The 16,278-nt window shown below is 36.9% G+C and overlaps 1 protein-coding gene across 1 annotated transcript; it reads left to right on the top strand.

Annotated features, from left to right (window-relative positions):
* Positions 1–1,442: 1,442 nt before the first annotated feature.
* On the top strand, positions 1,443–12,015 carry LOC139733687 (ubiquitin-conjugating enzyme E2 U-like). The gene is made up of 9 exons (XM_071644500.1): positions 1,443–1,508; positions 2,750–2,834; positions 3,633–3,725; positions 5,068–5,165; positions 6,211–6,337; positions 6,887–7,078; positions 7,715–7,811; positions 10,238–10,359; positions 11,912–12,015. Exons 1-9 carry the CDS (start codon positions 1,443–1,445, stop codon positions 12,013–12,015), a joined length of 984 nt encoding a protein of 327 aa, XP_071500601.1.
* The last annotated feature ends 4,263 nt before the right edge of the window (positions 12,016–16,278 follow it).

Raw genomic sequence — 16,278 nt, forward strand, 5'->3', positions numbered from 1 at the left:
GCCCCATGGCCCAATAGGCCTAATCAATTTCTCCCGGTTTGTAGGGATAACATGTGAGAAGTGGAGAACCTAACAATGTAACATGTCCTTGGATTCGGAATGTAAAAACTGAAAATTTAAACTGTCTTGATGTTTGAGTAAAATTTTAGATCTTGTCCTTTTTAAAGTTGTATTGCAATCTCAGTCACACTAATTATCGTCGTTGATCCCTGCTCTTTAATGAAAAGCTTGCCCATAAACACTGACTAGTATTATTATTAAAGACTGAACTTCACATGCTAGTGCTTCAGTAGTAGTGTAAATCTGTAATGACCATCTGAACTAAATCCTTGACCATGAAATAAACATAGAAAACTCACTTTGATATAAATGCAAGAAAGAATGTTAATGAAAGTGTGAACCATTGAAAATTGATGATGGCTTGATCTCGAATATAACTTGTTATAATCTACACACTCACTTTAAAATTACAGTACAAATGTACTCTCGTGGAGATCTAGATTTGTGCAGGTGTAGGGACTCATAAAATATTGAAATCTAAGACTAAGAGAAGAGTGAAGCACTTTGAGGTGATCATATGGTAGGCACAGTTCTGTGATGTCATGATGTGTCTCCAGGCCATTATATGTCTTTAATGTTGACTTGGATGGTGTGCAGGCAGTATGATATGGCCTAATCTGTTCAGAATCTGATGAGGTATGAAATACCGCATGAAAAAGTACCAGTTCCTTGATGTATCAATGCAGAAGTCATAACATAACTATGCAGATCTCTGAGAGGAAGTTTTTCACAAATTGTACCATTGTTACAATCTTTATATATTGGCTATTGCATTTGTACCACTTGTCTCAATTGTTGTACAGATTCTAAGAAATGTCACAAATAGAATTTAACTAGAGAAACACTCTGAGAGTGCAGACCTCCACCAAGCAGCTCATTTTCATCACTGATCTTGTTCTTCCATAGAGATTAGTGATTTCCACCCATATGGTATATATGTGATGAAAGTCGCCCGATTTCCCATTATAGAAGCCTTTTGTTACGTCATCAACTTCCAGCTGCGTGGTGTGCCTCGCCTTAGCAGAAACTAGAGCACACACTTTGGTGTGCATATATGAAAACCTCCAAAATGTGCAGCTTGAACTCCCAAGTTCATTGACCCTACCTGCCAAAATATCAAAAATTCTTCATAAAATCCATAAAAATTGCCGGATCACTACCAGAATTTAATCACATGTTACTTGTGTTTCTCAACCTTTCCTGTAAGTTTCATTCAAATCTGTTCACAACTTTTTGAATTATTTGGCACTCAGGCAAACAAACAAACCAACAAACAAATGCCGGGAGAAAACCAAACCATCTTCCTTGGCAGAGGTAATAATTGTTTGTTTCTGTCATTGCAGGGAATCTTGCAAGATTTACCAGAAATTGACAAGTAAGCAATGCATTCCAGGGCATATTTACTGCTCGATCGGGAGTATGTCTCGCTGCAGAAAGATCCTGCTTGGGTGAGTACATGAGAAGATTTGTATTCTTGTTTTGTAAATCACTACCTCTGTATTGAAATATCATTGCAAAGATGAATTGATCAATCTTCACAGAAGTGCTATTGATTGTTCAACAAAAATACATATGGACGGTGTTTGGCGAAAGTGGCCTTCTTCTCTGTGTAATAGTTAAATTGCACAGGTCTTAGAGGTCAAAAGCAGAGGTCAATTTCACTGATTTATTTCTTGAGGATGTTCTTTCTGGTGATTTGCAATGAAATCTGCCTTTGCCCTTTTTGTGCCCAGGCATTTGACTTGCCAAGCTCTTTCAAAAGCACACTCAAAAAAATGCAAGTAGGTTAAATACATATTTTGTTATCTGTACTGAAAACACTACTAACGGTTATATGATATGTGTGGCTACATGCTTTATTTTCCATGTGAAAAGAGCTAGATGTCTTGTCAGCATTTTGATTGTCTGAATAGTGATGTTGAATTTTGATCTTGCATATGAAGAATCTCCACACTTGATTATTTTCTACTTTGATATGTTTGGTTGTGTCTGTGGTTTTAACAAAGTTCTTTACTTTATTTTGTTCAAGTAGTTTCCCAATAAACAAGTGCTTTAATCTGGCAGAAATTTGATCAACCTATCATCTGTGCAGATGCACCTTGTCTGGGATGTCTGTGATTTTAAAGGGAAAGCACAGTTCTTGTGTGCCTGCAGAACTGTCAGTCTTTGGTCTAATATGTACATTCATGCATAAGAAATGTGTGAAAGAACACCGCAATGACGCGATTACCGTTACGTAATGATTAAAATGCGAAATATTAACCAAAAAGGTTCACTAGAAGTACTACAGTCTGAGAGCTTACCCAATCATGGTTGCAGTATCCATTGCGCCCGAGAGTGAATAGCATGCAGCGTGTTCTGCTTGTGATTCAATAAGTACTGCTTGGACACAACTTGGTCATGCACATACTGGCAGCATTCTACACACCCACTACTGAACGGGGAGGGTGCTTCCGTAATAAAAGTTGATATACCGACTTTTATTATTTCACACTTTTGATCTCGAAATACTACAAAATAACTCCATATCCCCAAAATTGCACCAGCCAGACAAGTTTCTTGGCAGAGCTTTCTGCTATCGATAAGCAAATTCCAAATAAAGATAAATTTTGAGTTTTGCTGACTACTATGTTTCACCTTTAAGCTAATTGAAATTAAAGTTGTTTTGACCTAATGAATGTGATTTCAGGGGATCACTGCTCACCCTCTGGCAGAGGATAACATGATGGAGTGGACATCAACCATCAGAGGAATGAAAGACACAATATGGGAAGGTATGAAGTCATGGCATGATCCTCTTGTCATGAACATTTTTATACGGTAACTTAATTTCTATTGAATAAACTTGTATACAGTAATCTATTGGCCTGTGTATTAAGTGTATGGGTATATCAGAATTAAGTATAGAATGGGTTAATTGAATTACTTTTCAAATATTTTGTTTTGGGTTTCTCAGTTTTGATATTGTTTTCCTGATTAAAAACATTTGTCACTTCCTGAAGAAATTTATGAAATGTTGAATGTTTTGATGGGGGGGGGGGGGGGGGGGGGGGGAGATGGTTAAGATAAAAATGAGTGGCAAGCAATACAATTTTGAGGTGTAAATTATTCAGAAGATTTGTAAAATCTTACAATATCAGCTCAATATCTTGCACTTTTGTACTCTTTTGTTTTTGTCATATTTGTCACAGGGTATGGGGTTTTTGTGTTTGTCTTATGGTATGTTAATGTCATGAAAGAATATTATCTTTGCAAGGCAAAGAATCCAACAAATTACATACTGAACTGCAATGAAAATCAACTGTCAGGACATCATGTATTCTCATGAGTATAGTGGGATGTAGTGCAAACATACTTTGGTCAAGATTTACTGTCATGTACAATGTTTAGAACACGTATGTGGCAATGCAGGAAGAAGTGAATATGTCACATTTGATATTTTGCAAAACTTGAATGGCAACAAGGTAAAGAAACGTGTGTGGATCACAAAATGTGGATAGTGCATTATTTAATATGGCACTAACCTTTCACCATATTTCTTGTCTTCCCCCCCCCCCCCCCCCCCCATACAGGTGGCATATTTGTGCTGAGTCTGAAGTTTACTGAAAACTATAACCACGAGCCCCCAGATATACGATTCCACACCATTCCATTTCATCCTAACAGTGAGTCACTCTTGAAAGTTCGAGGTAGCATTCCTGTAATATCAACTCTTTTCAGTTTTCCAATAGAAAAAAAAAAATCTTTGTAGAAAGCAAATGGCAGGATCCTATAATTTGCCAAGGTCTTAGTGAAAAGTGCCTTTTGCATTTGGCAAATACCCACTGCCTCTGGTACATACAGTTTCCATAAGCAGTATGTTTTAACAGTAAGTAAAGAATAGAATGAATGCTGATCTATTCTTTTAATAGTAATAAAAAAAATAATAATTGGCAAAGGTCTATTTCTGAAGCACAGTTGCTATATTCAAATACACTGCTGCACTGCAACAGGAGACTCCTATCTGCTTGGTTTGTAATCATATGCATCAAAAGCAGGCAAAATTTATAATGAAAACGACTTGCTTAAATTTTTACATTAGTACAAAAATGTAGACCATACCATAATAATTATTACAATAATTAATGATAATGATATAATAATGATGATAATAATAATAATGATAATGATAATGATAATGATAATGATAATGATAATGATAATGATAATGATAATGATAATAATAATAATAATAATAATAATAATAATAATAATAATAATAATGATAATGATAATAATAATAATGATAATAATAATAATAATAATAATAATAATAATAATGATGATAATAATAATGATAATAATAGTAATAACAACAACAACAACAATTATACCATAAAAGTAAGGGAAACACTTTCAAGAGGATTCATTGATTGCAGCCACAGATAGCTGAATTGTGTTCGAGCCTTCCCTTGATGACATAGAGGTTATGGGGGGGGGGTCTTTTTAGATTAAATAACAAAATGGATGCACATGCTCACTTGCCTTTCAGTGTTTCGCTAAAAAGAGCTGAGAAAAAGAGCAGTGGTTATGCATTCAGAAAAATGAACTTTCAGAGATTTTGAAAATTTTTGAAGAAAAAAGCTGCTAAGTATTTTGAATGGTTGAAAAGTGAATGTTTGGTTACTGGTTTGCCTCATAAATTTACTTCACGTAGAAATGAAACAACAATGTCTGGGATGCATGGTGTCTTGTTTTGACTGAAGCATTCAGCATTGCTCTTCCTCTTGTGAATTCCACTTACCAAAATACCAAGACTAAGCTAATCTTGCCCAAGATGCAGTGGTAGGGAACAAAAAGAAAAAAAAAAGAAAAGAAAATAAATTAATCACTGAACAGCTGCAGTTTAATTTCAAACAATGGCATATTGTGGGCATTAAATGTTGAGACAGTAGTAGTGCACAACTCTCTTAAAAAAAGTCACCAAAGGCATTGATAAAATCTACGATGCTCATTCTATCCGTACAGTTGATATGCAATCGGGAAGACCTTGCATCGAGTTTCTTGATGACATCTCATGTTGGAAGGAAACATACAGTTTACAGTCAATACTTCTAGCTATTCAGGTAAGGGTAATCATCTGAGTAGATCTAAGAACTGAAATTACGGCATACAGCTTTTTACTTTGCTTTGCTGATAAACTGAAACTTGATTAAAGCGTTGCAGTTATTGTGAGTTTCCATTTCAATATTCTTTAATCTCTGTCATCTCCATGAGCTGAATTTGTTCTTAAATGATACTTGTCTTCTTTCCCCTCCCTTGTAAGATAATGTTACTCTGCAGCATGGAAGGATGATATGAAAAAAAAACAAACTTTTTTATGGTGGTGTCTGTAACAAGATACACCTATATTCCCATGAAATGCATGTTAACACATATCAAGAAAATTAAACTCAGTCATTCTGTAATGATCAGATGTACTCAACTAGTGAGTGAAAATGAAAATGAAAATGAAAATGAAAATGAAATTTACGGGGTGCTGTTATCTATTACACATCTCCTAGGTTATCAGAACAAGTATGTATATTGGAGTTGAGTGTGTTAGCCATTTAGCCTTAATGGAAATGACTGTGATAATCTGAATTTTGGAAGTTTATTGCACTTTTTAAGGAAAATTGCACATGAAAAAAATCTGAAAGTCCTTTGCTCAACCAAAGCTGCTAGCACAGGTAGAAAATGCCATGGAACTCGCCAATCACACTCTTGTGTGAATGGCAAGACTACATTGTGACTGTTCCCTGTCCCATGAAACTTGGTGAGATTGCCGTTATTAGTGTTTCCAAATTATTACCACATGACATACGTCATGTCTGTGCTCAGCACAAGTTTCATCATTTGTTTTTCTTCGCACTATTCCTTGTAGGTTTCCACCATAAAAGGTAGTGGACAAATTGATTGGCTATACGACCCAAACTGCTCTTTGGTAAACGTGTGCATTGTAGGCTAATGCCACTCCAAAACGAATGAGCGTTCTGGTTCTAGGAGCTTGAACCCACAGCTTTGTGATCACAATGTTCACAAGTAAAAGGTTTTTGCCACTACACCACTATTCCTGACACAGGAATTCAGTCACATGGATAACCCAGCATTTTTGTAATATTTACCACACAGAGCATGCTGTCAAACCCAGTTATAGACGATGCCGTGAATGAAGAGGCAGTGGGGATACTGGAGAACTCACCTGACCTGTACAGACAAATGGTCATAGACTGTGTGAATGCTAGTCGGAAAGTCTTTGGTGAGTTGTAGGGAACAGGTTTCATCCAGATTTCAAGTTTGTGTCCATTTCTGTTCCTTTCTTCTTCTTCTTTTTTTCCTTTTTAGTGTTTGCTTGCAGGTTGAAGTTCAGAAGAAATAATGTCTCCATGTACAAATGCAGTGGAATTGTGTATTATTTTTCCTATATTTCCTGATCAATTTTGCTCCTCGTCTTACTCTTCCATTATTGTTATCATCATCATCATCATCATAATCAACATCATCATCATCATCATCATCATCACCGTCATCATCATGTTTGTCTTCTATTGTTCATTTCTTTGACATCTTAACTTTTTTTCATATTCACATATCTTCATGTTCCTGATCTTTGTAACCTTTCTTTCTCTTCATGTCAATCAGATCTAATCTAATCAGATATAAGCACAAGAAAAAGATGTCATATTTTGACAGCCAGTCCATGGCTTTACTGTATAAAGTCATTGCATAGTGTTTATTGAAACATGTAATGGTCTGACATCTTTCTTTCATGTTTTATTTGTTTGGATTTTTTGTTGTTGTTGTGAAGCTGGTCAGAGTATACCTTCCGACGAGTCGAGGGTTCGCTTTCAGAGCGATAAAGAGGACCCCGCTGACGACGATCCCCAGGGTGGGTCTGCACTGAACTTTCTCAAGCTGGCCAAGATATCATTCGATGACTACCTCACCACTTGGACAGGCATAGCAACATCCAAGGCTCGCTCGGAAATGAAGAATCCATGTAGGTTGAATGTCATTTGTTTAATGGTGATTGGTGATACATGATTAATATCAATCTTGGACCTCTACAGTTTGTTCGGCAGGTAAAAACGTGTACAGAAATCGTGTTTATCAAGCTCACCTACAATCAATCACTGCAGTTGACCTTTTTAATGATCTTGCTACAATAGCATGAAAGTGAGCATTGCCGCATGAAATAACAACTCCTGTAATTTGCGATAGGTATTTAACTAGCGTTGTCTACATCTTTGCTGAATTATCAGGAGGAGAAGTTAAATGCGTTCAGCTTTTAGTTGAGATTGATTTGTCTTTTTTAATATAACTGCAAATCCAATGATTTCATTGTACTGTACAGTAAGCCTTACTGAATGTTCTGATGCTTTGCCTAAAAGTAACATTGTAAGAACTATAAGGGCACGCCTTCACAGAGGATACTGAATAAAGGAAAAAAAAAAACTACATGGATTCGCAATTAGATGAACAGGTATGTTTGTACACAAAAATACATAGAGAGATATGATCCTGGATGGACATAAACAGGAAACATGAATGGATGCACAGATGATGAATAAATGATTGATAAATGATGAATAAATAATGAATAAAATATTTGTCCCGATATGAATGCCCGGTCCAGTGCTAGAGGCTATCAGTGATGACCCCAAGCTCCAAACAGCCCACTATGGTCTCAACGTGGAGGAGCTGCAGCAGCACATGAAGCAACAGCTGGACACGTAAGCCAACAGACCCAATTCACATTTGAAAATTGATCATGATAAATTCAATATGAGGAACTTGACCAGTAGGCTTTTGGACCTGTGTACAACCTCTTGGTTGAGAGGGAAAATATATAACTTCATTTTTGGGCCAATACTCTACATTGGTGTTCTTTTTTAACTTTTAACTTTTTCTTTCTTTTTTTAATACTTAGAGTCAAGTTGAAGAGAGGGAGCATACGCATTGCATGCTATAGTGGACTCCCATTATAACAAAGTCCTTGGGACTGGTGTTTGTTTGTTTTTTTGTTACGTCAAAATTTTGTTACAACCAAACAAATAAACGATAAAAAAAACCAGAGAACAGAGGATGTTCTGGTCTGAATTTTTACTTTGTTGTAATCGGGATTTTGTTATAACTGTGTTCAATGTAACAGAAGTGCACTGTATTTGTCTAGAGCAGGACTTGTTAAAAAAAAAAGATATTATGCTCTTGCACTAGTGCTTTGAAAAATCAGCTTAATTATGATTAATATGGTTAAGATATACCAAAATAATGTGGGCGTTGTCTGTAAAATCAGCTCAAAGTTTATTGTAAATCATATAGGTGTATTTTGTTTCCTTGTTTTGTTTTTTTCTTTAACTAAATTCATGGTACAACGTGGTACCTTACCTATAACAGGTGGTGCATACCAGTAACAGGTGCTTCTAGTATCTGGGAGAGGGTTATTTTGTTTTGTTTGTTTACATTGTAAATTTGGCTCATACTAATCACATGTTTTCAAGTGCAATTTTTTTTTTTTTTTTTTTTTTTTTTTGGGGGGGGGGGGGGTTTCGTCGGAATTGGGTGTAGCCACAAAGCTACTTGCATACCATACAAACAGGTGCATGTTGTAGATATCACCCTCCCACATGGTTCACAGGTTCAACAACAAATCAATACTCAACATACCATTCAACTTAAACAAAGGAAAATGCAAAATGTAACAATTTTATTTTCTAAATATATCTTGGCTCATGACCTGAATGTACAATGTTTTTGTACATTCTTTCCAAACAAATTCTCTGCAGGGATAGAGGCTTTACTGAAAGTTTTTTTTGACTTGAAAATAATTATGAAAATGTAACCTTGTAAGATGCTGAAGTATGCTTTTAATCCATCTCCTTAAAAAAGTAATGATTTTGAGGTTGTGTTAGTCCTAAGAGGCCACTAACGTCTTGAAAAGTTCTGGAAGATGTTGCAGTCTGGCTTCTTTTGACATACTGTAAAACGAGAAATGTTCGCGTGCATTTTAATTTCGCGAATTTTGCGAGCGCCAAGATTCGCAAAATTAAAATGCACGCGAAATTTCTTATCTACACTATATGCATTGAACGCAAGAGGCAATTCGCGAAAATTTCTTGCCACGAAAAAGGCCGTCGGCTCCAATTCGCGAAAATTTCTAGCCGCGAATATATCATGTTTTACAGTACCAACACTCTTAACTGTATCCACAGACATGCACATCATGCACATGCTTTTGATTAAGCCAAGCAGAAAACATAAATCAGTTTACCATAGACCACTTTCAGACTGCATTTCAGTTGACTGGTCAAATACTGTTGGAATATCTTATAAAGGTTACTGTATGAAAATCTTATACTGAGTACTGTTTGAAAATCTGATAATGCATAATTCATAAATTCATTCGTGGCTAGAGAAAAACTTGGTGGTGTTTTTGTTTTTACTAGTATCCTGCAAGAACTCATTTAATGGAGAATTACTCGCATTACTGACTTAATAATTACCCTGAAATAATCTTGAAAGAAACAGTTGATTTAAAATCCATAGCCCATCAACAAAAATAACAGCCAGAAAGTTCCATGAATATTACCAGGCCTACATCAGTGAACCAGAGAGGTCGTGTACACTTTGTTTTTTAAACGACAATAACATCTTCAAATCAGTAGTGAGGTGATATATGTATCGCCATTTTATTCAATTTAATAATCATGGAGATGCAATTATTCTTTTTTACAAACATCGATTACTGTTTTGGCGATGTATAGGCAGCCCCAGAGGATGTATACATTCTCCAGAAATTTGTTGGGGCTTTTTGATTGTCGCTAACTCGCCGTAGATGGGGCAATGACTGTAATAAATTTGGTCAGTAATCAATGGGTGAAGAGATAGCAATCACGGGCATGCATCCAAATCTCTGTGGGACCTTTACGAATTGCATGTACTACTAGTAGTATTGAACTGCAAGCACTCCATTTACGACAAGTTAGCGCCAGTTTGAGCAAAACCTGAAGAACAACCATGTACATTGTAGGCGGGCGTATAACCCGAAGCAAAGATTTGCTTATTATGAACAATTAAGTTTTCAGCATCGTTAGTGGCTTCATTTTCCCCCAGTCTGAGAATTAACACTTCATTTTTTATTCAATTTCTCTGTCATCAGACACAATTCCCTGATGTACGGCAAGTTTGGCCCAAAGCAAAGCAAGGAACCACAAGACAAAGAGAGCAAGAGGCTTGAGCACATTAACAAGATGAGAAAGATATACCTTCCTCGGAGATCAGGTATTGCATCATCATAGTGACAGTAATAATTTTGACGAATATTTGATGGAAGTGCTGTATTTTCACCAGTTGAAAAAGAATTTGTACTTAGGAAAGTTATGTCTTTAATAATTTAGCCATACAAGAACACCAAAGCAATAGGGTGACTGAAATTGAGCAAATGTCAGGAATTCGTCTGGTCTAGTCTACCTCAGGCATGCAGCACGTCAATGTAACTATTGCTGGTGGCATGACTGTGAAACAGATGAGTTAGTATATGTTGGGAATGTTGCTGGAAATATCTAACGAAAGTGTGGGTAGTGATAACATTATATACCACAAATCATTATGCCATTGTTTCAGCAAGATTACCTTAAAAAAAAATCAAAGCAACTGGGTTTTACAAATTATTGTTGAGACATCACATTGCCAAATTGTCTAACCTCTCAGTAGAGTAGTTATCCTATACTGATCTTCAAAATGCTTGCAAACTCTTGTTGGGATGGTGCAACAGGCCTCAGTGTAACTTGAGCTCAAAACTGGCTTAACCCTAAAAAGACTGGGCTATTTTGATGTCTAGAAAGACTGGGGGGGGGGGGGGCTGAATGAGCCCCCCCCCACCAACGGCCAAGATCTTGGCCGTTGACCGCGTGATCACGAGGAAAATTGCCATGCGCGTCACCCACAAGGTAATCTACAAAACTGAATAGGTAATTATTCCACAATTATTCAAATTAATTTTTAATCGATTAATTATGCTAATTTATGCATGAAATTTTAAAAAAATGGCTGTAAATCTTTAAATAAATTTCCCAAAATGCTAATTTTTGGTTTAGGTACTCTTTTTAGGATTCTTATCAAATGTACATAAAAAATATGGCAGTATCAAAATTTTGTTCATATGTATTTCATTTTTTAAATTTCTTATGTATTTCATCGTTTTTGACTTCTTTTTTTTTTTTCCGATGGAAATCATCGGGGATGCTATTCTGATCATAAACAACATGAAATCAATTGATTTTAATCAGTAAAAGTAAAAATAATTATACATTTATGAATTTTTGCTGAAAACAGAATTTGCATTGGATTTGTACGTGAAATCACGTTTTTGAGCAATTTTGGGTCTGACATGCACTTACAAAATATTGCGTAACTTCGGAACCGCGTACCTGGGCATCGCGAATTTGGTCTCAAACGTTGCGCAAGACTTAAAAGAAAAAAAGTCATGAAACGTCATGGCGCGAGATTTGTATGTTAAGGATTTATTGTGAAAAATGTCGAGGGGGGCCCCCCCCAAAAGCCCTTTTCAGTCTTTTTAGGGTTAAACTATTTCCTACTCCAACAGCAAAACAATCGAAATGTCATCAGCCACAGATCAAATATAGTGACGTAACTTGATGATGATGGTATTGGTATATCGATAGCAGTGAATATATCATGTTAGAGAGCTTTACACAGTGCTTTGCAAATGGAATCTACTGCCCCTCCCCCTTCTCCAAATTAGTCATTCTGTCAGAAAGAGACAATAATAAAAATCTTTTGCTCTTCTTCCTTGTTTTCTCATGACTTTCAGTGCCACCTCCGTCCACTGCCCCGAGCGAGGCAGATGCTTGGGAGAAGGAGGTTGATGACCTGGTAGCGTGGACCAATGACCTCGATGAAGATGAGCTGAAATGACAAATATTCCTTGGCAGATACAAACTGACAAATGATTACTCAACTCCAGCAAATATTATTTGTGCGAAGTACAGCATCTGCGGTTTGCTCAAATGGTCGTTTTGCTTGTTTGCGTTTTGTGTTATTTCTATGACATAATCTTATGTCGCTGACATTTGTGTAGAGAAACAAGATGCCAATATCATTATGTCATTGTGCCCTACTTTCTGCTTCTGTATCTTTTCCAGCGACAAGAGTAGTATGTTCATGCATACATTAGGTTGCTTTGGTCAATCCAACAAAGATGTTTGTAATATCCAGCGCATGTGATAAATCTTGCTGCAAACATTGGGATTGAAATAGAGACAAGATAAGGGAAGAAGCAAAATAGATGGATAGATAGATAGAAAGAAAGAAAGATAGAGAGACAGTGGTGTCAATGAACAAGAGAGAAAGAGAGCAAGAATTAATCTGTTTTTGCCTTTGTTTATTCACTATTTTTCTAAGGGAGGGAAGAAAAAGATGCATCTGTTTGGAAAAATGAATGTGTCCGACCAATCAGATCTCCATGGTGAAATCAAATTATGTAGCCAACAGCACAAAGCAGTCCAAGTTAGACGCAGTGTAAGTAGTTGACACGATATGCAACTAAGGCAACGAAACATCAATTCGCAAATTGAGAATTGCAATTTGTTTGTCGTGAACAGCAGAACAGCAGAAAAAAAGGACATTTTTGCAGATGTCACTGGCGCGGCAATCATTTGACCTTCAAACTACCAGAAGATATTGTGCACATTTTCGCTGATTATTATTTTTGTGGTGATATCAGGAAAGCATCGACATGGCAACCTGGCGACCTTGGAATGATCATAAGCATCTTCCAATCACTCTGCCTAATGGAATTACAGCAAGAGCACTTTTAATCTGCATGATGTTCCTTCACGGAATGCTAATTACGATTGCGATGTTTCAGATGATCACTTGTCACAGCGTGAAGGCAAACTCTAAAGAGAAATTCAATTTGAATGGAAGCAGTGATGCGAAACATCAGATCCGACTTTTCTTCTATTAAAGTGTCCCCCCCCCCCTTGTTTGTTTTTTGAGTTTTTGTTTTTGACGAATAGACCGTTCCAGTAATGTTTTATAATTCATCAATGTTTCTTTACGTATAGCCTAGTAACGAAGCATTTCATTTATACGTGCTCCCTCCAATTACGTTCCTTAGGCAGGAATTCACTTAGTCGTTGCTAGGTATTATAAAAGACAAGCCACTGGCAAGTTTGCAACTTTTGTGAACTAATCATGCATAGAATTTGAATACGGTACCGAAAAGGTCTATCGGCTCGTCATGCGCGGGGTACATTCTTGATTGATATTTTCGCCATGCCACTCATCAAGATGGATGAGTGTCTAATCATAACATCTTAATTTGCCCTTTTCCCGCCAAACATAAAATTGAAGTAATGCACAGCAAACGTATGTATTTGACTAAGTCAAAAAATTTGTCAATTGACAAGGCGACCACTTGGGAAAAAGAGAAGTATTCCACAGCACGGTAGCTAGGCCACAGACTTTACAACAACGTTCAGTAAACCGTCCATGACATTGATTTTATAGTGAATGAAAACGCAATAGAGTAACGACGTGTGAAGTCGTGGCCATTCGTCGCCATGGAAACGGGTTCTAAACAACTTCGCCAGGCCCGAGTGTTTATGCTCGCACCTGGTTTCAACTCAAGCTATAGCAAAAGACTGTAACATCATCACTTCGGTACTTCCGACCTTAGTCGGGCTCCCCGATGATGATATATAAGAGGACGAGCAAATGAATTTGTTCAGATATTAGAGTTGATATTTCTTTTATTTTATGTGCTTGTGTCGTGATTGTCATTTGATTGTATTACATGTACTCAGTATTATTATGTTAATCATGCACGTATTTGGCATAGTAGATAAGACTCCCGGCTCCCAATCGGAGGACCCGAGTTCGATTCCCGCCAACTGCTTACGTCCTTTGACAAGATGTTTTAACCCACCATGTCACTCTCGACCCAGGTGTATAGATGAGTACCTGGTAACGCTAGAGTAATAACAATGGCAGGACCCTCTGGTAGAGCAGTGGTATCACGAAATTATCATTATCAAGACTTATTATTATCACGCAACGAAGAAATCAGTTGGGTAAATGCCGCCTTGGTTAGACTTAACTTTCATATTGAGCACATAGTTTCGACCACACGTGTGAAACAAGCATACACAAACATGCAGCAAACAGTACACACACACACACACACACACACACACACACATACATCACACACACACACACACACACACACACACACACACACGCAAACACAGGCAGCTACACACTTTTTGATAATTCTTTATCTGTATTTCATTCTATATCAGGCTCATTTTTACGATGAAATTAATGTGAACAAATACAAGCAGCTGTATTCTCACTTGTGCTGCTGAATTAATCTTTTTAACATGCATTACAATATGTCTTTTTTATCACTCACATACCATCACACTCACACACACACACACACGCGCGCACACACACACACACACACATACAAACGCACAAACGCACCAATTATACGTGTACATGTGTACGGACAACACTTGTGATCTGAACTGTGGAGATATAATTGCTGTGATGCGACACACGGAAAACGATTAAAGACACTGTATTGCTTGGTTTGCTGCATAGTTGTTGTCTATAGTTTTTGTCTTAGTCTGTAATTTGACTTCCCTGATGTATTTTCAATCATTTCATCATGGTCAATGATATACATATATATATATTTTTAAGACAAATAAAATTAACAATTTGGCTTCAACACCATTACTCCTCATAGTCTATAGTACTTTTCCCCTTGTGACATATATGAATGAGTGTGCATGTAATTGCGTGTACACCACACACACACACACACACACACACTCACACACACACACACACACACACACACACATACACGTATATAGATTATGTACAGTATATATATGTATATGTATATTGTATATCATATATGTATATATATATATATATATATATAATTCATAAATGACAATTCCAGCAAAGAAAATTATATACATTTCTGGTCAGTTCCCCTTTGCATTATCATATAATATATACAGGGGAGACCGGATCTAGTTGATATACGGGTAAGTTGTCACTTGATTATTTTCTCACAATCTAACCAAGAGACATTGTTACAAGCTATATCACATCAGGACATATTATTGAAACGATTTATCTACGTGCGAAATTTGACTATGGCTGGACATCTTAATGAAGAAGCTTCCTAGTTAGGTGAAAAAAAAAAAACGCTTTTCACCTCTGAATATTTTGAAATGTTCGATATTCTTTTATTTTAGCAAAACTATTCATCTCCATGTAATGATGGGTGTGTGGATGAAAGAGGCATGTCTTCGGTGTCTTTTGGTGGGAATAGCAATCAATCTGATGTTTGAGTATTTATTGAGCACACTTGTGTGAGTTATTGAAATACGCACCGGGTCATTTTGTTACACTATAACAATTTAACTTGCCCCTGCCGGTGTTGAATTTTATTGAGGTGTTACAACTTACCCCAATGAATTTCACAGTTTAATTATGTTTTGTTACTTACAGAAAGTCTGATTATAATACTATGTGGTTTTTATGCAGACATCAATTGATTAAGCACATTCAGATGTTGAAAGCTACACTCTTCAGTCAATTAAATTAGTGACTCGCATGGGAGCATTTAGCTGCATATGGAGGGAAAAAAAGGCTGCTCTGTTGCATGGTTCACATAATTATGTTTCGCTGTTCGGTACTTAATTTCATTTACTTTGATTAGGAGTAACCTTGCATTGTATAGTGCAAGAGTAATGTTGATTCATCCCGTTTATCTATGATCAATATTATCAACGTTATTATTGTACGTCATCCATCTTTGTTTTAATGTAAGTAGCATCCCATCAGAGTATAATGCACAGGTGTACACGCACACTCACAGGGCGGTGAGTTGGCTCACTATAGGGCGGTGAGTTGGCTCAGTCGGTAGCGCGTCTGCCTCACGATCACGCGGCCCGGGTTCGAACCCGAGTCTGGACTGAGCAATGTTGTGTGTAAACATACCGTCCCCTCTAGCAAGAGGCAAAACACTCTGTCCCTCGGATAGGACATAAAATGGAGGTCCCGTGTATGAGAGAGTCACAGCTCATGCACGTAAAAGATCCCGCTTCATTCATTCATCGCAAAGAGCAGGGTGTCTAACCCGATGAA

Source organism: Diadema antillarum, unplaced genomic scaffold (genome assembly GCF_040938485.1).
Source record: "Diadema antillarum isolate AM-2024a unplaced genomic scaffold, OU_Dant_1.0 seq00000486_RagTag, whole genome shotgun sequence".
In the NCBI taxonomy this organism is placed as follows: domain Eukaryota; kingdom Metazoa; phylum Echinodermata; class Echinoidea; order Diadematoida; family Diadematidae; genus Diadema; species Diadema antillarum.

What these genes read in the sequence shown, in the direction of transcription:
- LOC139733687 (XM_071644500.1), top strand. Translation starts at nt 1,443, where the DNA reads ATGCATTCCAGGGCATATTTACTGCTCGATCGGGAGTATGTCTCGCTG. An exon ending in CATTCCATTTCATCCTAACA is followed by an intron (nt 3,726 to 5,067) that starts GTGAGTCACTCT and finishes CTATCCGTACAG; the next exon opens with TTGATATGCAATCGGGAAGA. An exon ending in TGCTAGTCGGAAAGTCTTTG is followed by an intron (nt 6,338 to 6,886) that starts GTGAGTTGTAGG and finishes GTTGTTGTGAAG; the next exon opens with CTGGTCAGAGTATACCTTCC.